General features: G+C 39.5%; 1 protein-coding gene across 2 annotated transcripts in view; it reads left to right on the forward strand.

Annotated features, from left to right (window-relative positions):
* ENPP1 (ectonucleotide pyrophosphatase/phosphodiesterase 1) overlaps positions 1 to 23,806 on the forward strand; it is a 73,857-nt gene that overhangs the window by 25,880 nt on the left and 24,171 nt on the right. For both annotated transcript variants that reach the window (XM_045011052.1, XM_045011053.1), the window contains exons 2-10: positions 550 to 622; positions 1,805 to 1,921; positions 4,249 to 4,374; positions 4,819 to 4,879; positions 8,614 to 8,711; positions 17,790 to 17,869; positions 19,621 to 19,740; positions 21,246 to 21,355; positions 22,855 to 22,920. In XM_045011052.1, coding sequence (XP_044866987.1) covers positions 550 to 622; positions 1,805 to 1,921; positions 4,249 to 4,374; positions 4,819 to 4,879; positions 8,614 to 8,711; positions 17,790 to 17,869; positions 19,621 to 19,740; positions 21,246 to 21,355; positions 22,855 to 22,920 — 851 coding nt within the window. The remainder of the gene's footprint in view (positions 1 to 549; positions 623 to 1,804; positions 1,922 to 4,248; positions 4,375 to 4,818; positions 4,880 to 8,613; positions 8,712 to 17,789; positions 17,870 to 19,620; positions 19,741 to 21,245; positions 21,356 to 22,854; positions 22,921 to 23,806) is intronic.

Consider the following 23,806-nt stretch of genomic DNA (forward strand, 5'->3'; position numbering starts at 1 on the left):
TCTGGATGGGAATGAAGGGCTGGAATGCCTAAAGGGGACTGCGTTTTAGCAGAACCTCTTTTGTTACTGGCTTGGTGAATCTAATTATAGAATAAATCACCAATTTTTGGTGTGTATCTGCCCTGTTTCTTGCAGTCTGCCCTGAGTGTGGCATTCTCAGCGTCTTCCATTCGAGGCACCAGTCACAGAAGCATTTAAAAGTCAACTTTTTCATTTTGGGGAAGGAAAAGCATTGTAAGCAATTGACATAGGACAGTATCTGGTCCTAATATTTTTATAAGGAAGATGAAAGAAGTAAAGGCCTGTCCTGTAATCTTGACTTATATGAATGGTCTCTTTGAAATCAACAGGATTACTTGCACAAGTAAAGACAACTTGTCTGAGTAATGGCAATGGGATTGGTCTTCTAATCTGTAAATTTATCAGCTTCTGCAGGCTTGCATGACTTCATATAGATGATAACTAAATTTTCATTACCTAAAAGAGGGGTTTCAAAATGATCTTATAGTGACATTTAACTCCGTTTTTATTTTCTTTCCTATATTACAGGTACTGTCTGCCTGTGTGCTAACCATAATCCTAGGATGTATATTTGGACTGAAGCCAAGCTGTTCAAGAGATGGTAATTAATGTGATTCTCCAATATGAATAGTCTGAGCAATTCCTTTTTAAAATTCATCATGAGGTTATCAGAGTATCATCCTTATGTTGCAGGGAAAGGCAGTTGTGTGCCTTACCTGAAGTAGTTTCAATTGCCAGCCACTTAGTCCAAGTACTTGCCTGTGTGTCTCTTCTAATTCATTGGTGTCTTGCCCTCCACCCCCATTATAAGGTTTGCTCAGACAGGAGACTAGGAGGTTGTATTCTAGGAACCGGAACAAATGAGGAAACAATTTGACTAGTGAAATGAGTAAATCCTCCATCAGAGAAATCCAATAGGGAGTGGATTGTGACAGATTCTGACCAGACTCAGAACACAGAAATGCCATTGAGTTGAGTGTAAGGTCTTTTCAAGCTCAGCCAATAATCCTGTGATGGTATTTACCCTGATACTCCAATTACTATTAAATCCCCACTGGAATCTGTTTGGTATTGTTCTACCATTTTACTCAGGCTTTGCAGAGAGAACCAGGAATTTTTTTGTGACCGATTAACTGATCAGCAGAAGGAGCTGAGGTGGACACTTGATTCAGCAGTTGACTTCCATCCTCTATTTGTCTTTCTCTTCTAGTAACTGTGAAATCCTTATGTCAGACCTTGTAGATGGGGGATAGCATATGTGATTTTATTTATCAGGAAATAAAGCAGCTACCTACATATAGCTACCTATATATAATCACCATGATATCTAACTTACGCAACCGCAGGATATTAGAAAACTAGAAAAAACACATCTATCTAAATAGTGGTACAATAAAGCTCTGTCATTCCCTACAATGATCTTATTGATGTTCTAGGCATATTGACCAATTCAGGATTAATGTTTAGCCATTGACATCTACATTCCCACCTCGTATTGCCTACCAGCATCCTAATAGCCACACATTGCTTGTTTGAAAGAAATGATAGAAAAGACATGAAGGAATGTTAATCATAATACTTTTTAGTCCTTAATCATACCCCTAGCTGGAATAATTATAATGGTACAAAGTCTGTGTCTAGAGCAGGTGCTAGATTTCTGTCCTTTGCAAATATTTAGATCTTGTTACCATTGTTGTTTGAGTTCTGCCCTTCTTTTTGCTAATAGCTGCTAAGTTCCTAATACTGAGATTACTGAAAGTAATGACACTGTCCAATATTTCAGTCAAAACTTGCAAAGGTCGTTGCTTTGAGAGGACATTTGGAAGCTGCCGCTGTGATAAAGATTGCGCCGAACTTGGAAATTGCTGCTTAGATTTCCAGGAAGCATGTATACAGCCAGGTAAGAGTGAAAACATCAGGGAGACAAAGGGAAGCAGTTACATCATCTTTCTTATAAATTACTGCCACTGGTGGGAGTGCTAGTGAAGACAGGTCATCATCAGCTCCTGGCTGTTTAAACACCATGTTGCTTAGACTTGCTATAAGAACATTGTGGTTAAAATTCCATTGATTTGTCTATGCTAGTGATTCCACAATTACTTTAATTGATGAAGCTGCAGTGGTTACTATTATTTTAATTTTATCATTATTATGGCAGCAAAGTCCTGTATCTGGCACAGGCGGCACTGGCTGACATGAGGGGGAAACACGGGAGGGCTCCTTCCATTCTCTGCTCCTTTATGCCCACTCCCCACCCAAATGAAAAAGGAAGTGCATAGAGCTCTGGGGAGGCTGCTCTCCCTCCCTGCTAGAGCTGAGCAGTAATGGGACTTTCCATTCATTGAAACATTCTGAGATTTTGAAGTATTTTTGTTCTATAGCAAAACATCTCTGTTTTTTATGTGCAGTAGCTGCCTGGCCCAGCAGCCGCCCAGTGGCCCTAGAGAGCGACATGTGCCTGATTCAGGAAAACACCTGAAAAAAACCTGACACAAACTATGAGCTTGATCTGGCTTTCATTCCAATAATCAGGAGTTTCACCACGGACAGTAGTGAGAATAGGATTAGGCACTGTGGCCTCGATTCAGGAAAGCACTTTAACATGTGCTCCATCACTACTCAGGACAGATCTTGAACTGAACCTTTACGGGAAGGCTAGATTAAGCCTGCTTGCTTTAAAATATATAAATTGCTACACTTTGGGAAATCCATACAAGGCTGCCTTTTATTGTCCTTGATCTGTGGCAATATAACTATATAATGTCATCTGTTATCACTTATGAGTGGCTGTTCTTGCTTTCTGAAAGGTCAGATTGTGCTCTGTTATGCATGTGTGGAATCCTTAAAACTCATCTTTGCATGTGGATCAGGAAGCAGAATTTAACCCTTAACTTTTACGTTACTCTTGCATGTACACCTTACCATAGAGCTTAGTCCATCCTGTGCTTTGTTGCACATTGGGTTACCCACATTTGCCATCCTTGCCTGTCAACTGTCCTTCTCTCCAAATCTTCCCATTTCATGTTGAGGTGCTTGATGTCATTCAGAACTGTTCATTTCCATGTTATTCGCGGTCTTCCTCTCTTTCTTCTTGTGTTTTCTGGCTTTCATTCAAGAGCGGTATTTGGTAAGCGTTCTTTTTCCATTCTCAGCATATGTCCCAGCCAATGATGTCTTCTTTTGTAGATTATTTGTGAGAGGGTACCTTGTCCAGTAATTTTTATGACTTCTTCATTCGTCTTCCTATCTCTGTTATTCCCAATATTCTTCTCAGACATTTGTGATGAAATGCATCCAGCTTTTGCATATCTTTCTTGGTAAGTTGCCATGTCTCACTGCTTTATGTTGTGATGGCGATAATAAATGCTTTGTACACATTCAGTTTTGTCTTGAGGGAGATGTTTTTGAGTTGCCAGATGTTTTTGAGTCTTCCAAATGCAGCATTTGCCTTCCCAATTCTTCTACTTATTTCCTCCAAACTAGTACCATCTTGTCCACCTTCTGCAGTTTCTCTTCTTCAGTTTTGATTTCTGTCCCTATAGTCTCCATTAACATGACTTTACATTTCTTTGCATTGTATCTCAAACCTATCTTCTCCATTACTTCTTTTACTTGGCTTGTGCATTTCACTGATCAGAGCGATGTCATCAGCAAAGTCTAGATCAAATAGCCTTGAATTCCATTGTTCCATTTTAGGCCATATGTAGCACTATCATATTGTTTTAATCCATAGTTGATGACTAGCATAAAAAAAAAGGAGACAGGATGCACCCCTGCCTTCACCTGTCTTGATGCTGAATGGATTACTCAATCCATTTTCCATTTTAATGCAGAATTTTGAGTTGGCGTAGAATGCCTTCATAATGTTAATTAATTTTGTTGGAATTCCTTATTGTTCCACAATTTTCCACATTGTTTCTCTGTTTATACTACTGAATGAAATTGATGGCAAGACTACCTTGGAATTCACTTGTGTTCTCAGTAATCCATCTCAGGGTGAAAATAGCATCTGTGCCCAATCTCCCTTGTCTAAATCCACATTGTTGTTCATGTAGGATGGTGCCAGTGCTGATCCCAAGCCCGGATCAGAAAGGAGGAGGGTTGTTCAATGGGGCGGCTTCCCGTCACCGTTTAAAAAAAAAATCTAGCTACAGAAACTACTCACATAAACCTGCATGTAGACAAGAACTAAAAATTGTACTTTTTGCATTTGATTTCTGATTGTAGCTCATATATGGACCTGCAATAAGTTCCGGTGTGGAGAGAAGAGGCGGCCAGAGAATCGTTGCTCGTGTTCAGATGATTGTGTGGAAAACAAAGATTGTTGTGTCAATTATTATATAGTTTGCCAAGGTAAATTCCCATCTTACCTTCCCAACCACACCCTTCTTGTTTGAAAGGAACAAAAGAAAAGTTACAAAGCAATGTTAATTGTAACACTTTTAGTCCTTAATCATACCATTAACAAGAATAATGATAACAGTACAAAACTTGTATCTAGAGCATGCCCTAGTTTTCTCATTTTTTTCAAATCTTTAGATTTTGTTACCATTGTTGCTTGATTTCTGGCCAACTTTTTGCTAATGGCTGCTAAGTTCTTACTACTAAGATTACTACAAGTAATGATGATGCCACCTGAGAACTCCTGGCCTTTCATCCTAATGGTGTGAAAACTGAAAGAAACGTCCCCCCCCCTTTTTTTTTTGAGAAATTGTGATGGACATTTAGCAGATCAGTTTTATTTAATTTAATATGAGAACTGTACAATATTTCTTAATGTGACTGTACCTATTTTAGGAGCGAAAAGTTGGTTTGAAGAAAAATGTGAGGACATTAATGAACCCCAGTGCCCACCAGGGTAAGGATAGTCTCCCTTTATTTGGAAGTTTGCATTTAAAACAATATTTTTAAGGGTAATGTTATCTCAGTTTACAATCAAACAAACCACTCCTCACCTCAGCAGTCTCTGAATAGTAATTATACTCCATTATTATTTATAGTGTACTGGTAACTTTACAAATTTAGGTGTTTTTATCCTGGTAAAAGGTTCAATATACAAGCACCATTTTATAACAATCTCCCATAAATGTCCAATCCTGCAAGGTGCTGGGTGCTCACTTCTTCCATCTCAGAATCATGCCGCATTGGGCCTTTTAAGGTAACAAATTTCTTGCTGTCATATAAATGGTAGATATTCCAGGCTTTTGAACTGAAAACAATTGTGCTCTGTGCAACCAGCTAGAGAGGCGTGGGAGTCAACAGAAGTATTATTCAGGGCTGTTAAGTGTCATGCATCTTGCATGCCCTGTCATCCCTGCCTGCAGCTCAGCCTGAATCTTACCTCTGGCTGACCTGTAAACTGCAGCAGGAGTGGGCCCTTTTGGTTGCTAGAAGCCACTGTGAAGCATGGAGATGGGCAGTCGGGTGGCCCATAGGACTTTCCAGTGGCTGCTTCCCCAGCGGGAGTTGAGCATGGAAAGGTCAAGCAGCAATGAGAGGAAATTAAGGGGTGGCAGCAGCATCTAGTCTCCCCATTGGCAGGGCCAGAAGGTAATGGGGCTCAATACTGACTCCTCCCAGACAGCACAACCAAAGCACCCATTCAACTCCTACTACACACCTACCCCAGTGCCCCCTAAGTGGTACTCAGACCACTAGCCAACTTCCCAACTACCCTATACATGCTCCAGCACCCACCAACCCTAGCACCCTAGAATCCATCCACCTAATCCAGCAACCCCAGATGATGTCCCGATAGGCATTAGGTTTTGGGCAGTTCCATGTCCTACATAGCACCACTGCTAGGTGGAAGGTGTATTGACCATACATGGAATTTCATGATCATATGCAAATTATCTACAGTATGCAAATTAGTTCCTTAAAAATGGGCATAAAATGTCACATATGGAGCTGCCAAGATTTGTGTAGCTTCTATAGTTATTATACTTTATAGATTAAATCAGTTCAAACTCTCAGAATTGTTTGTTTTGGTTTTGGTTTTTACCTTGGAGGACCAAGCCACATCTGGCAATTTAGTAAAACTGGCTTTCAAACATAAGGATAATTACACTAGCCAACAGCAAATTATTTACTTGAGGTTTCGGGAATTTTGCTGTTCAAGTCTTGTTTGAGATTCAGTCTGGGCTGTGAGCACCAGCTTCTGAAACTAAAATAGCTGCGTTATATTTACTATGGATATGCCACATGCATGGGTGTTTGGGACCACTGTGCAGATGTCTTCACAGTCCCTATTTACTCCAAATGGAATAATTTTTAAAATATTTTTTGCCCATCTCTTCCTAATTTGTTCCCATTATGTGGATCAGTTGGGTTATTACGTATGAAATACTTAAATATATAAGGAAAATGCAGCATGAATCATTTTGTAAAAGTTTTAATTAGAGCAGTTCATATTTCACATTGAGGAATCTGTGCTAGCAACATAGCTCAGTATATCTGTGAGGCAGCAGGTGTGCCCTGTGGTCCAGCTTCCACATCAGGCCTACTTCTGCAGTCTTTACCTAAGCTACGTTTCCATTGTATAAGGAGTGAGGGATCAAGTCTATGATATCAACAATGAGCATGAGTACAAGTTACAGCTGCCAATGGGTAGTAAGAAAAAAGACCTGCATTTCATGCACATATTTTGACCTATGAGATGATCAAAAAATGAGCCTTAAAACTGAAGTCAGTTGCAGACTCTTGTGGGATGATTTGATTTTACATTTAGATAATGTCAAAAGGTTTCATTTTAACTATTGCTTTGTTTAATTTTGCTTTCACATTAAATATAATATGTATTATAAAATAATTAGATTATAATAATTTTATGTTTAGATGTTATTGGAAAAAATGTTTTCCCCCATTGAAACATTTCAGCAACGAAATGATTCTACCATATATGAAAAAATGTGATGTTTACAAAAATAAATATTTGGGAATTTCCTTTCCACAAAATACTTTTAAATTTTGACTTTCTATTCCGGTTTGGAACATAAACAATTTTTGAAATGTCAGCATTTCCCACAGAAAGAAATTCCAGTTTTGATCCAGCTCTAATTCCCTTTTGGCCCCACCTTCGTGAGTGGAGAGGCATTGCTGAGCCTGCCAACTGTCTGGGGTTTTGAGAGTTAATTCTCATCCAGGGTTCAGAGGCAACTCAAGGGAGTTGCTATCAGCTGCAAGCTAACTTGGTACTGCTGAGTTCTACACCTTAAAAGAAGGGGTTGTCATCCTCAGAAGACAGACAAACAAGGAAGAGGGTTGTGCTGATCAGCAGCCAGAGCAGTGGCATAAAACATAGGAACTACCATTTATGGTTTGTGCTTTTTGCTCTAGCAGTTTTGAGTTTACTGCATGGACGGAATGCTCAGCTAGAGACTTTTAGCAAACTAGTGTCTATTGGTGTTCAGCCAGAAACTCTTCCATAAAACCCAGTCCAGAAAGGGTGATGTGTGGTCTAGTTTGAGACAGACAGACAGAGCCCCCCACCAATGATAACAAATGAAAACTGCATGTTCCATTCCTAGAGTGGGGATAAACAAGAATGCAAGTGAATCTTGCTCAGCGCTTACTTTGAGCTAAAAGAATTGCTCTTGGGTCTCTACAACAACTGGACTTTTTTGTATTTTGAGTGTTTCCTAATGTACTGTTACTTAATTGGTGTTTCCTTGTCATATTTGCAAATTTTGTCCTTTTAAATCACTCTTAATTCTTAGTTTTAGGTTGCATTGGGTGGGTTCTGATGGTTCAGAGTAGAACAAGGCTCTGATCCTACAAACACTTAAGCGTGTGCTTAACGTTACTCACCTGAGTAATCCCACAGACTTCAACGGGATTGATCACATGCTTAGAGTTAAGCATGTATTGAAGTCTCTGCAGGATCTGGGCCTACATGATTTATGCAAAGGGATAAATTATTTTCTTTTGAAAAGAAAAATCCTTGTCTTTTCCTGTGGTGGAGAAAGAATGTGTTAGATATCCTTAAGTTTCAGATTAGGCTAGCTCAAGGGAGCAAGATATGTAAATACCAATCTTTTCTCTGGCTGATTCAGAGAAGGGATTTGAATCCACATCTCTTATCTCCAAGGTGAGTTCCTTAATCGCCAGGCTATAGATTATTCTTGCTATTTGGCACAATTGACTTTTAAGCATTTATACAAAGTTGACCAGCTCCAACAGGCAGGAGAGCGATTAATTAACTGTAGAATGACCTATAGCCTGGTTGTTAGAGTACTGGCTTGGAAGAGGGAAGATCTGAGTTCAAGGCTCTTCCCCAGAGTGGGCTTTAAACCCTCATTTCTCATGGCCCAGGCAAGTATGTTAACCATTGGGCTAAACCTTATAAAAGAGCTGAAAGACAAACTTTGCTGACCTTGAAAAACTTTTCTCCAGCAGAAACTCTCAGGTCAAATTTATGAATAGTTTCTGGTCAACTGGAACTCCATTTTTCAGCAAACAAACTTTGAAAAATTTCTGCCCAGCTGTAATTGTGAACATTGAGTATCTGTTTAGCTCTTTACACTGAAAAAGTAGTGTAAAGATATTAAATTCCATGTTTTTCTTTTAACTCTCTTATTTCTAATTGTTCAGGTTTGTAAAACCCCCAGTTTTGTTGTTTTCTTTGGATGGCTTCAGAGCAGAGTATTTGCACACCTGGGGTGGACTTCTTCCTGTTATTAGCAAATTACGTGAGTAGATTATCTGTCTAAGCAATAACATGACACTTTATTAGAAAAATCTAAGTTGTCCATTGTTTTAAGAATACAAGGAGAACTCTTTTAAACACTTCACCAGGAGCTGGCCAAGTATTCTTTGGGCTCTCAGTGGTTGAGCAGTGATAATTTTGCAAAATAAAAAAGCAGTTAGATGTGATATTTTGACTGCATACCATTTCTAAAGTATGATTCAGCCTGCAGAGTGACTTGTATTTAGATGGGGAGGTGACAAAATAATGGAAAGAGGGGTAGAAAGTATTTCAATATTTTGAGCAGGAAAGTGTGGTGGAGAAAATATGAGAAATGACTAATAAAATGCAAGAGCTGATGAATAGAGTAGGAAAATGATGACATTTGGGGGAGGAGTTTCATTTTGTTAAATGAATGAGTGACTAGAAACGGACATAGTCTTAGTGCTTTCTTCAATAGGTGGTGTGGTGTTTTACAGAACTTTTAGTTGTTGTTTTTTTTTTAAAGCCCAAAGTTTTTATCCCTTATAACTTTAAGGATAATTAAAACATAAGGCATACAACCAAACTCTTGACCACTTGTAAAAATTCCATGGTACTTCTTCCCTGAGTAGCAATGTCAGGCTTGCTGTGCTGTCCAAATTGCAATCTGAAGTGACTACACTCTGTTTATCTAAAAATAACAATGAAAACATTCTCTCCTTTATATATTAAAAATGTATACACTTGGACTGAGATTGAGATGGAAATAGGAGATAGACTTGTTGAAAGTCTCTGGGTAAGGATAAAAGGGGTAAAAACAAGAGATGTCATTGTAGGGGTCTATTACAGACCACCTAACCAGGAAAAAGAGGTGAATGGATGATTTTGTTAGCTGATTAAAAAAAGCCTTAAAGTGTGGTGGTGATGGGGGACTTCAGCTACCCAGACATCTGTTGGGAAAACAACACAGCAGGGCACAGATTATCCAAAAAGTTATTGGAATGTATTGAAGACAATTTTTTATTTCAGAAGGTGGAGACAGCTACCAGGGGAGAGGCTGTTCTAGATTTGATTTTGACAAATAGGGAGGAACTGGTTGAGAATTTGAAAGTGGAAGGCAGCATGGGTGAAAGTGATCATGAAATGATAGAGTTCATGATTCTAAGGAATGGTAGGAGGGAGAACAGCACAATAAAGACAATGGATTTCAAGAAGGAGACTTTAGCAAACTCAGGGAGTTGGTAGGTAAGATCCCGTGGGAACCAAGTCTAAGGGGAAAAACAATAAGACAGTTGGCAGGTTTTCAAAGAGACATTATTAAGGGCACAAGAGCAAACTATCCCACTGCGTAGGAAAGATAGGAAGTGTGGCAAGAGACCACCCTGTCTTAACCAGGAGATCTTCAATGATCTAAAAATCAAATAAGAGTCCTACAAAAAGTGGAAACTAGGTCAAGTTACAAGGGATGAATGTAAACAAATAACACAAGTACGTAGGGACAAAATTAGAAAAGCCAAGGCACAAAACGAGATCAAACTAGCTAGAGACATAAAGGGTAACAAGAAAACATTCTACAAATACATTAGAAGCAAGAGGAAGACCAAGGACAGGGTAGGCCCGTTACTCAATAAGTGGGAAAAAATAACAGAAATGTGGAAGGTCCTTAATGAATTCTTTGTTTCGGTTTTTACCAAGAAGATTGGTGGCGATTGGACGTCTAATGTAGTGAATGCCGGTGAAAATGAGGTAGGATCAGAAGAGGCTAAAATAGGGAAAGAACAAGTTAAAAATTGGACAAATTAGACGTCTTCAAGTCACCAGGGCCTGATGAAATGCATTCTAGAATACTCAAGGAGCTGACTGAGGAGATATCTGAGCCATAGCGATTATCTTTGAGAAGTCCTGGAAGACAGGAGAGATTCCAGAAGACTGGAAAGGGTAAATATAGTGCCCATCTATAAAAAAGGAAATAAGGACAACCCAGGGAATTACAGAACAATCAGCTTAACTTCTGTACCCAGAAAGATAATGGAGCAAGTAATTAAGCAATCAGTTTGCAAACATCTAGAAGATAATAATGTGATAAGTAACCGTCAGCATGGATTTGTCAAAAATATGTCAAACCAACCTGATAGCTTTCTTTGACAGGGTAACAAGCCTTGTGGATGCATGTGTGTGGGGGGTGGGGGAAAAGTGGTAGGTGTGGTATAAACTAGGGAAATTGAACCTAGATGGAACTAGTATAGTATAGTATAAGGAGGGTGCAAAGCTGGTTGGAAAACCATTCCCAGAGCATAGTTATCAGTGGTTCACAGTCATGCTGGAAGGGTATAACGAGTAGGGTCCCACAGGGATCAGTTCTGGGTCCAGTTCTGTTCAATAGCTTCATCAATGATTTAGATAATGGCATAGAGAGTACACTTATAACATTTGCGGATGATACCAAGCTGGGAGGGGTTGCAAATGCTTTGGAGGATAGGATTAAAATTCAAAATGATCTGGACAAACTGGAGAAATGGTCTGAACTAAATAGGATGAAATTCAGTAAGGACAAATGCAAAGTACTCCATTTAGGAAGGAACAATCAGTTGCACACACAAAAAATGGGAAATGACTGCCTAGGAAGGAGTACTGTGGAAAGGGATCTGGGGGTCATAGTGGATCACAAGCTAAATATGAGTCAACAGTGTAACACTGTTTCAAAAAAAGCAAACATCATTCTGGGATGTATTAGTAGGAGTGTTGTAAGCAAGACACGAGAAGTAATTCTTCTGCTCTACTCTGCACTGATTAGGCCTCAGCTGGAGTATTGTGTCCATTTCTGGGCACCACATTTCAGGAAGGATGTGGGCAAATTGGAGAGAGTCTAGAGAAGAGCAACAAAAATGATTAAAGGTTTAGAAAACATGACCTATGAGGGGAGAGTGAAATAAATTGAGTTTGGTTAGTATGGAGAAGAGAGGACTGAAAGGGGACATAACAGTTTTCAAGTATGTAAAAGGTTGTTACAAGGAGGAGGAAGAATTTTTTTTTTCTTTAACTTCTGATGTAGGACAAGAAGCAATGAGCTTAAATTGCAGCAAGGGCAGTTTAGATTGGACATTAAGAAACACTTCCTAACTGTCAGGATGGTTAAGCACTGGAATACATTGCCTAGAGAAGTTGTGGAATCTCCATCATTGGAGATTTTTAAGAGCATGTTAGATAAAAAACCTGTCAGGAATGGTCTAGATAATTAGCCCTGCCACGAGTGCAGGGGACTGGACTAGATAACCTATCAAGGTCCCTTCCAGTTCTATGATATTCATCACAACTAGAGCTGACTGTAGGATGACAATTCCATAGCAGAGCAACTTCAAAGTTTTGAAAATTTGTTTTAATTTTGTACTGAACCAAATCAAAATCTTTCAAACACTTCAATGAAATAGAATTATGTCAAAAAGTCCATTTTTGATTAAAAACTGAGCTTTTTTTTAAGGTTCATGGCACTCCTGATGAGAGAGACTAACTTTCACATTCTCTAATCTGGTGACATGGGCACTGGCCTGAGATATGGGTGATCCAGGTTTGAGTCTGCTCTGCCTGACTCAGAGCAGTGCTTTTCATCCCAGATCACTCTGAATCAGACAGAGCAGGCTTGAAGTTGGGTCTCCCACATCCCAGGCCAGTGCCATGCCACCAAGCTAGTGAGGGCAAGAGTTAGTCTGTCTCTGGTCACTTTGGACCAGAGAGCCTTGGACCTAAAAAACTTTACCAATGAAAACTTTAAAACTGATAATATTTTGGCTTTGATGAAATTTCATTTAGTTGGAAATGTTGTGACCAGCTGAAGTCACATCCTGTTATGTAAAATAGTGGGGATATTGTTCAGCGATAGACACCTTTTACCTTATTGGTGCCTGCATTTAATTTGCAGGTTAAATGATTTATGGTATGTACATGCTGGTATGTGGAAATATAGCCCAATTTTGGCTGTCAGTGCATGGGGGCACAAGGAGGATAGGATATGATGCAAGGAGCCTTAGCCTCTCATAGACTTTAAGGTCAGAAGGGACCATTATGATCATCTAGTCTGCCACAGTATGGAAAGAGAGTGCAAGCCCTGCACTAGCCTGGAGCCAACAGTAGCACTATCTAACCGAAAGGGGGATGAATCTGGGGCAAACAGGCCTCACCTCCACACTGACGAGCAGAGCTGGCTGGGCCAGCACGAGAGAGGAAATACATGATGGACCTTTTCAAAGTTTGAAGCTCCTGATGTAATGTGCACAACCGTGGGCCCTTGGAGGAATTCTGGCAGAGTGTCTTCATCTACTGCTGTTATAGCACGACTCCTCATCCTCCCTATGATTTAGTCAAAGGACTGAAGCCTGATGAAAGCCATTGATGTCAATGGCAAGAATCCCATTGATTTAAGTGGTCTTTGATTTTGGCCTATAATTTGTAATGAAACGTTCTGGAATGGTAGGTGCTATATGTAAATTGTCATTTAATATTGTAAATCAATGTGTTGCTAACTTATTTTCTTAGCACACTTAATAAATTAATAGCATCACATAGCCTTTGACCTGGCAAATAGTAGCACACAGGAGTAACTATGCAGGTCAGTAGTACTATTGGAACTACTCATGCATATGTATTTGCAGGACTGGGACCCATGAATATAAAATTCCTGTTCATTCCACTTAAGAGTTAGGATTTAAATAGCCAAATTGGGGTAATTAGAAGCCCCCATAGAACAATGTCTCTGTAGCATTCATTATTAGACATGGGAAAAAATATCAGTTTTTTCCACTTTATTTTTTAACTAAGATTTTATTAAAATATGTATAATTACAAACATAAAACACAGTTTTTGTTCATAAAAATAAGCGGGTGCAATTCTACTCCATTTCTTGAACCAATATCAGTCTTACACTGGAACATAAATAACAATTCATCAACACTAGCCATTCTAGGGTTCTGATCCAGAGAACCCTTATGCATGTGCCTAACTTTACAGTGTATTGTGCTGCCGAAGTCAGTGGGACTACTGATGTCATAAAGTGAAGCATGTGGATAAGTGTTTGCAAGATGAGGGCCTAAATTCCCTGCTGGACAACCAGCAACTTATGATATATTAGAGGAAGAAACGGTGAAAAATATCTGTTTCTGGTAGAATATTAAAAAACAATGAATAAATTGCTTCACAATTGATGGGAAATTGTCAGATGCACTTCATTTGCAGAACACATTCATTTATAATACTGGTTAAATGATGGGGGAAAATCACAATAAAAAAACCACCAAAATTCATCAAACAAATTAACTAAGCAAAACAATAACTATAGTTTCTTTCCATAATACATACCCCCTGGTAGAGGACTGCCATCATCCTGACCCTCCACCTTTAAGGTGTGAGGGGTAACGGGCTGGCATTCAGAGGTCTTCCAGAAGTGTGTATTGCTACAATCTGGCCCAGTCTCTCTGGATGGTCACCAGTCTGTTGTGTGTGGACACAAATGTTAGGTCCATGTATTACTAAGTCAACTGGGTCTTGGTTGAGTCTAGTCATTGTTCCTAGCTCTGGTCTCTAGGGCATACACCCAGGCTCTAACCTTTTTTTCTGAGCCCTTCCTTAGGACATGGGACTCCACATTCCAGCCACCCCAGATCCTGGGACTACTGCCTCAGACCTCCCAGGCCTCCTAGTTGCTTGCACACATTCCCTCAGAATTCCACCTAGCTATGGGCACTGTGGCTTCTAGTTTAGCCATCACAGGACAACATGGCAGGAAAGCAAAGAACACAGGCTTAGCAAAGAAATTTCTTAACCACAGTCACTTTACTCTTTAACAGCACTAAAGTGACAGATCTTTGCAAATTCATAAGTCTGAGATACACTCTCCCCTAGATTGATCTCACCCCTTCTATGAGTCTGAGGTCTTGTCTGCATTTCAGGCTAGCCAGATTTCCTCTTCCTCCAGCAGTCTTCTTGCATGTGGTGATAGATGGCCCTACTCACAGAGAAGCCCTCTTTTATAAAGTCTTGCTTCCTTTTTGGCCGTGTGCTCCATTGGTATGCTTATCCCTTAACCCCTCTGAGCTTTTGTGTAGAGAGTCCATTGTTCCTTGGCAATGGGCTGGTAATTGAAAGACCCTCAATGGCTCTAGATTGTTGTCTTGATGGATTCTTAGAGATCACATTTTTCCTGGGCAGGGTAGCTTACTAGAATACATTGCAATAAGCTTTCTTTGAGCAAGGTTAGACACAAGCTCATCGTATAACAAAAAATGGATGTCCTAATCCAAATGGAGGTGACAAATTGGAGTTCACAGTTTGACCTAGATATATCCCACTGTCACATGTACATTTTGGTTTGGGAAAAGGGGATTGCAGATTTCTTTTGACTCTTCAATACATCAATTTTCAAACAAATCCTCTTTTTGTCTTCACCTTTATCTGGCTTTGAAATATGGGAAGTGAGCCAAGTAGAATAGAAGACAAAGTAAAGTCCCTGCCAAAATCCCCATGGATTTTGGTTAACAAATCCTCAAGATTTATATTTTCAGGCTTTAGAAAAATAGCATCTGGGGAGACAGCTAGGACAACAAGTTTGGAAATGCTTGAAGGGGTCGCTATGTCTGAGAGCACCAGAAAGACTTGGTAGGGAGGATGCCTTTTATTATACTCTAAAAAGGGAATATTATGAATTTTAGGAGAGGGTTTGGCCTGTTCTTATTTTATCTAAATTTGTTTTTCTCCAGTTGGTGCCTAGTCCAAAGCCTATTGAAAGCAACACAAGACTTTTTCAAGTGGATTCAATGTGTCTTAGATCAGGTTCAGCTGATGTAGCAAAATAACATGTTGAATATAAAGATTTCTTAAACTCTGCCAACATCTATACTATACTGAACATATGGGAGAGAATGATCCAAAGTGCATGCATAGATTACAGAGCAGAAAATCAATCTAATGAATCATTAACTTTACGCTTATCTTTATCCTTTGCACGAGGGGTAGGCAACCTATGGCACGGCATGCGAGCTGATTTTCAGTGGCACTCACACTGCCTGGGTCCTGGCCACTGGTCTGGGGGGGGCTCTGCATTTTAATTAAATTTTAAACAAAACTTCTTAAACATTTTAAAAACTTTATTTACTTTACATACAACAATAGTTTAGTTATATATTATAGACTTATAGAAAGAGACCTAAAAACATTAAAATGTATGACTGGCACGCAAAACCTTAAATTAGAGTGAATAAATGAAGCTCTCGGCACACCACTTCTGAAAGGATGCCGACCCCTGCTTTACACAAAACGTTTGGTCTTTGTGTGGTATTTTTTTATACTTTAGTGAGGGTTATTGTCCTAATTTTCAGAAGAAGAGAACGCCTATTTAGGTGCTTGAGTATGGATTTAGGCAACTTGCTTAAAGAATCCAAATTTTACCATTTTGGCCAAACATGAATGATTTTTCATTCTAATATATATTGTCAGTGATTTTTTTTTTTTAGAGAGACCTGCAATTCTTTGGCAAGAACATAAGTTTGAGGTTATGCCTAGAGAACATGATAAACACTCCCTTTTATGGGATGTGTATATAAACTGAAAGCAAAGTAAATAGCAATTTGTCACATACCCTTAAGAAAACTGGGGCAAGACAGTATTTATAGCCCTCAGTCAAAAGCTACTTTGCTTCTGGGACCTCCCAGACTGAAATGATTACTAGTGTTCACACTGCACAGCACTCTCACCAGCTGCCAGATCGGTGTTCTAATTGGAACAGCATAACTTCTTTGGTCATTCCTGTATACATCTGCACCAGGTATTGTTCAAAAGGCCTGATTCTATGACCATTGACTTCAGTGGTCAAAGATCAGCTCCATAAGGAGTATCTAGAATGCATTTCTACCACTAGCTGTTAAATCAAATGTGACTTGTTCATTTCTGACATAAGTACAGTAACTCCTCATTTAAAGCCTTCCCGGTTAACGTTGTTTCGTTGTTATGTTGCTGATCAGTTAGGGAACGTGCTTGTTTAAAGTTTTGCAGTGCTCCCTTATAACGTTGTTTGGCAGTTGGCTGCTTTGCCCACTGCTTGCAGGAAGAGCAGCCCGTTGCAGCTAGCTGGTGGGGGCTTGGAACCAGGGTGGACCGGCAGCGCCCCTATCAGCTCCCCCTATCAGCTCCCCACTCCCCTAAGTTCCCTGTGCAGCCGCTGCCCAGCAGTTCAGGTGTCCCTCCCACCACTGCCATGTGCTGCTCCTGCCCTCTGCCTTGGAGCTGCTCCCAGGAGCCTCCTGCTTGCTGTGCAGGGGACGGGGGAAGAGGAAGGCTTATGTCAGGGTGTCCCATCCCCCCTACTCCTGCCCCCCCTCACTTACCCCTTCTCCATATACAGCAGAGTGGGGACAGGACAGGGCTCAGGATGGAGGGAGCTTGCTGGCCACAGCTGCTGTCTCAACTTCCTGATCTTTTTAAAGGCAATGTACTTAGAGTGGTGTCAGCGTACTTAAAGAGGCAATGTGCATCTCTCTTTCTCTCCCACACACAGGGTGTGTTTCTCTCTCTGTCTCTGTCTGCCATGCTGTCTCCCCTCCTTCCATTTGTGCTGCCTTGTAGAGTATGAGACTACATTAACAACAGCGTGTTAACCCTTGAGGGCTCAGCCGAATGCTATTCCATCATTTAGCAGTAAGGCATTCTCTGGGAAATATTGCACCCTCTTCCACCCTCTAACTTCACCCCCTCCACCAAGCTTCACAATCATCATTGCTGTGTACAATATTAAATTGTTTGTTTAAAACTTATAGTGTGTGTATATATATAATAATAGTTTTTGGTCTGGTGGAAAAAAAAATTCCCTGGGATCTAACCCCCCCCACATTTACATTAATTCTTATGGGGAAATCGAATTTGCTTAACATCATTTTACTTAAAGTCGCACTTTTCAAGAAAACATAACTACAATGTTAAGCGAGGAGTTTACTGTATGAATTCTAGAATGTTGCAGAATGCAAACTCTACAGGGGTGTGATTTTTAAAACTGAATGTATACATAGTTGAGTCTTGTGAATTTTTTTCACTTTTGTAACTTTACATTTTTTCCCCTAGAAAAATGTGGAACATACACTTCCAACATGAGACCAGTGTATCCAACAAAAACGTTCCCCAATCACTACACCATTGTCACAGTAAGAACTTTTGTGTTTTTCTCTCTAGAAGATACATTGTTCTGAATTCAATCAATTCCGGGGGAAACAGGATTTGTGGATTATTAAACCCAACAAGAACAATACTTAAGATTTCCCACAGAACTATAAAAATGTAGATTCCACACTTTTCTTCTTTTCTCTTCATGATAAGATCTGGCATAATGTGTGACAATCACTATATAAAGACTACTTATGCCAGGTTAGGTTAACTTGATCCTGATAATTAATAAAAACTATCCAATACCAGGTCTAAGAATTCCTGTGGCATTATAAATTGGTATGCTTCTTCACTTTGTGCATTGGTATGAATCTGGCATAATCCGCTGAATCACAGTTTTGGCCAGTGGAGTGGAAGCAAGCTAGGTTCTTTTCTCGTTCCTTTTCTTTGGGAAGATATGTGCCTTATGCCCCACCCATGGAACAGAAATTGTGACATTAAGTAGACATAGATGGGGTCTGAAATGGAACCAGCAATCTGAATAGCTCATGAGTTTTGAAGGTGTGAGGAGATTTAAGGCTGTCTGGGATTCAAATCTGGTTCAGAAGCAGCCCAAGGGTGGAAGGTGTCACAAACAGCTGATCTCTAAGGTTTCTCCCATCTTGAATATATACAGGAGAAAATAAACCAATTAAAAAAAAAAGCTTCCAAAACTGGATTGTGTCTTACTGCCTTCTATGGTATATCAGCAGACTCCCTTGAGCTTCATGGTCAAAGAGTTTAGAACTCAAATTAAGACTGATGGAATCACAGCCTCACTACCTTCTGCTCCTGACTCATCAGTGCTGTTGCCTCTTTGGGTAGCGTGGCAGTGGATGCTGTTATGTGCACAGTCTCTGGATCTCTACTTATTTTTTTAAAATTTGTTTAATGGCCCCTTCCCCCCCAAGACACACACTCCCAAATTTGAGGAGGTGACCGGGTAGAAAGAGTTTTGCTCTGCCACCATGTAATGGGGTCTCCCCTAACCTGGCATCAGACCATCCTCTGTCTCAGTTCTCCCACTCTTATGAAAGCTGGGGAACTAACTCTCCAGATAGTGTGTAAATAAAACTCCCCGCTATCACTGTTCCATTTCTTTTTCTGAGGCATGTATTTATTCAATCACAAACATAGTTCAACATCAATCAAAACAGGTAAACCAGGCACACAGCAGGTATCCCCAGCCTGGTCTTTCACCTAGCTGGAGTGGTAAGCTCCCTTCCGGCTCCTTTCCCTGTCGCAGGGTCTCCTCAGACGCCTCCCTACTCCTTGAAGCTCCCCACGCCCCACCATTGAGCTACTTGTTGGTCTGTTATCTTATGGAGGCATCTAGTCACAGGTGGGGATCTGCACAACTGCTTCATGAAGGCCATCCTATTCTGTGGCAAATCAGCTGTGCTACTATTAAGATGTCAGGCTAAGGTTATGCCATCCATTTAGGCTCCGTTTTGCCTAAATGCCTCTAAAAGAGCATAAGAGAAAACTAGAGCAAGTAGGCTGTAAATTCAGCCAGAAGAGGTCAAGCCAAATTCAGACTTAGTGTAAGTCAATAGACTTGCATCCACCTACACAAAGTCTGAAAAATGCTGCATTACCTTTCAGAAGTGTCAATCTGTATTTGATCTTTGTAGCAGTGAAATGTGACCCTGTTAGAACATTCTGTGACTTATGGCATTTATAGTGACGTGTACATAAGGATTTCTATAAAAAGGATTTTCTTTTTTATACAATGACACAATCTTAATTGTAGGGGCTGTATCCAGAATCCCATGGTATAATTGATAACAAGATCTACGACCCCCATAGAAATGTTTCCTTCACACTTAAAAATGCAGAGAAGTTTAATCCGCAGTGGTACCAAGGACAGCCTGTAAGTATTAATAACTAATATACTGCTATGAGACACAAGAGATAGTGGTTATGTTGTTTAGTTATTTCTTAGGAAAATGATGATACTGAGAAACAATGTTACAGAGAAAACAATGAGGAGTCCTTGTGGCACCTTAGAGACTAACAAATTTATTTGAGCATAAGCTTTCGTGGGCTAGAACCCAGACTGGGAGTGGTTGGGTCTTTACAAAACCTAAACTTAATTTCCCCAATACTAATTTCTCCCTATTGTTACTCACACCTTCTTGTCAACTGTCTGTAATGGGCCACTCTCTTACCACTTCAAAAGTTATTTTTCCTCCCTTGGAATCCTGCTGTTAATTGATTTATCTCATTAGACTGACCTCACACTTGGTAAAGCAACCCCCATCCTTTCATGTATTTATACCTGCTCCTGTATTTTTCACTTCATGCATCTGATGAAGTGGGTTCTAGCCCATGAAAGTGTATGCCCAAATAAATTTGTTAGTCTCTAAGGTGCCACAAGAACTTCTCGTTGTTTTTGCTGATACAGACTAACATGGCTACCACTCTGAAAAAAGTGACAGAGAGCATTTCCAAGGCAGCCAAGAAGCTGTCACTCAGCATAACTACATGATTACATTGTTGCAGCTGTAAAATGGATTTGAAATAGCTTACATGTAAACTGAAATAATGAAAAAAATAGGTGGCAGGATTTTTGTTAATGATCTTATTTATATGATTTTTATGGCAATTACCCCCATTTAGAACATTTTCATTATTCATTTTCAGCCTCCTCTCTAGCACCCCTCCAAAAAGTATAATTCTTAGAATGGTTCCAGTCCAAGGTCCCTGTGGATCCTAATTGGGAAAGGCATCTTGGTACAGTCCCAACTCCTCAAATACCCAGAGCTTGAAAAGTCATCTTGCATTTTCACATACTCCAGCTGCAGTGACCCAAAGGTTCCCACCCTTCCTCCTCCTCCTCTTTTCTGCCTGGGAAATAATTAATTAGAAAGAACTAAAACTAACAGTTTGTGTGTGGTCTTGCCTTTCTTTTTTCCATTTCTCTGGCTTTTGTGTCTATCACTCTTCTCTTTCCATCCTCTACCTCTTGCCATTTCTTCCTCCCCTCCAGCCTATGCTACTCATCACTAGGTCTCCCATTTATCATCCTCTCCCAACTTAGTTTCAGCTTCCTCTTTTCACCCAACTTTCCATATTATTGCCAACCTAAACTTTCAAAAATCATGAGTTAGGCCTCAAAAAATCATGATCTTGGCTTAAAAATCATGAGGTTTTTCAAAAAATTACATTTTTGGTTCTTATTTGCCTTTTGGGTTTTGAACCTTTTAGGTTATTCTCAGGTCACCTTTTCAAGCTTTTCTCCACAACAATAAATGCTGGAACTTGTTTGTTTGTTTGTTTTTAAGTGAAAGTGGAAATTCTCATGAAATAACAGAACTCCAGGAGCTGGGGCTTTATGACAAACACTAAACAATTATACTTGTCCTCATCCCACAGATCTGGCTGACAGCTATGTATCAAGGTCTAAAAGCTGGTACATTCTTCTGGCCTGGATCAGATGTGAGAATTAATGGAACTTTTCCAGACTTGTATAGAAAGTACAATGGGTATGTAAAACATCATGTGTTTTGTGTGTGTGTTCCTTTGGTAGAGCAATAAATTAGAGGAGAGGTAATCAATTATTTTATGTCAAGGTACAAATGTCTTGGTCATGGTCCAGACTCCAGAGAAAATAATACAAAAATAATAACAATAATGATAATAATAAATAAAAAGATTTCAAAGTCGGTTCAAAAGCATCTGGTGGTCCGGAGTTGGCTCATGGTCTGCCCATTGACTACCCTTGAATTAGGGTATATGTGTGTGAGAGAAATAAAATATGTAGGGTTGGTTCTGCTTCCTTTCCTGGTTTGGATCAGCTTTCACAAAATGATAGATGACAGACAGAGGATAAATATCTTCCTGCTTACTAATATAGTTCTGCACATTGTGAAAAAGCAGAATCCCACTAACCAGAGCCTGCATTTTCCATGATGTATGTTGTGTAACTGGCTGAAGAACCTATTATGCTATAACATGGTATGGAAAAGTATGTTTATAGGAGAGGTATGCAAAAGATTTGCCATTTGAATCTGGTAATGCTTTGATGTCTTCTATTTACACTTGGTGCAAATATTTCACAAATACCTAGATTCTAACGTTGATCACTCAATCTGAGCTCTTCTCTTACCTGAAGTGGGAAAATCTTTACATGATATTGTCTATGTACTTGAAAAACTATATGTAATGAGGTAGTTATGGGAGACATTTCGCTGTCAAATTGACCTTATTGCAAGTTTTCAAGGTATTTCACAGTAAGGCAGTAGCCTTCATGGTCAATTGTTAATCCTACCTATGAATAAACATTTCTCTGCAGTGGAGAAATTATGTGCATTTGAGAATCATCATTAATAATATCAAAATCTTCCCTGAGGTCCTCAATCTCCTCCTTCTCAGGTCCTATTTTTCATGTCATGTAGATTCTGACTGTTAGTTGCTTGTGGGACATTCTACACGTTTCTCCAGCTAGTTGAACAGGATCACTTGGAAATGCATTGTGTTGTTCAAGCTACAACTGTCATCAGCAACAAGTGGTGCTGCCTCAGTAACATATAGGCTGCTTCAGAGTTTTGATTCCAGATTATACCTATGTATAGTCATTATAAACTTGGCATCTGGGCTCACATTATAAACACCAGGATGGTTTTAAAAAGACAGTATATGGGACAAATCCTTCTCCCCTTATGTGAGCATGCCTGGTGAAATCAGTAGGACTTCTTGTATGAGGAAGGCAGGCAAGAGTTAGGGCCTTATCCAAACTCATGGAAGTTGGAGACTCCTGTTGACTTCAGTGGTCTTTAGATCAGACCCTTAGCCTTGTATTTGTAAAATTTGCCATCATTGTAGTACTCCAAATAATTGATCTAGATATATTTAATGAATATCCAACTTTAATGTTGCCAAGTGATTTCAATGATGTTTGTTGAAATGAAGACGTTTCGTAATTCATGTGAACATAATTTTCAGTTCTTTGAAATACAGTTGCTATTGTATTGTTCTGATACAGTTCAATCCCATTTGAAGAAAGGGTGATAGCTATTCTTCATTGGCTGCAGTTACCTAAAGATGAAAGGTAAGTATTAAATTTCAAATGTAAAGCTTCTGTTTCCAGTGTTAGAATAATGAAATAATAATTATTAACACATACAATGCAATGTAAATGTTGTTTATATTTAATATAATACCCTGTGTGCATTATTTCAATAACTTCACAAAGACATAAGAACGGCCATACTGGGTCAGACCAATGGTCCATCTATCTCTGTATCCTGTCTTCTGACAATGGCAATGCCAGATGCTTCTGAGGGAATTAACAGAACAGGGCAATTATCAAGTGATCCATCCCCTGTCATCCAGTCCCAGAATCTGGAAGTCCAAGGTTTATGGGATTGCATCCCTGACTATCTTGGCTAATAGCCATTGATGGACCTATCTAATTCTAATTATCTAATTCTTTTTTGAACCCAGTTATACTTTTTGTCTTCGCAACATCCCTGACAATGATTTCCATAGGTTTACTGTGCATTGTGTGAATAAATAGTTCCTTTTTGTTTGCTTTAAACCCGCTGCTTATTAATTTCATTGTGTTATGTGAAGGGGTAAATAACACTTCCTTATTCACTTTCTCCACAACAGTCATGATTTTATAGACCTCTGTCATATCCCCCCTTAGTCATCTCTTTTCCAAGCTGAAAAGTCCAAGGCTTTTTAACCTCTCCTCATATGGAAGCTGATCCATACCCCTAGTCATTTTTGTTGCCCTTCTTCGTACTTTTTCCATTTCTAATATATCCTTTTTGAAAGCGGGTGACCAGAACTGCACAAAGTATTCAAGGTGTGGGCATACCATAAATTTATGTAGTGGCATTGTGATATTTTCTGTCTTATTATTTATCCCTTGCCTAATGGTTCCTAACATTTTGTTAACTTTTTGGACTGCCGTTGCACATTGCGGATGT

Source organism: Mauremys mutica, chromosome 3 (assembly GCF_020497125.1).
Source record: "Mauremys mutica isolate MM-2020 ecotype Southern chromosome 3, ASM2049712v1, whole genome shotgun sequence".
NCBI lineage: Eukaryota > Metazoa > Chordata > Testudines > Geoemydidae > Mauremys > Mauremys mutica.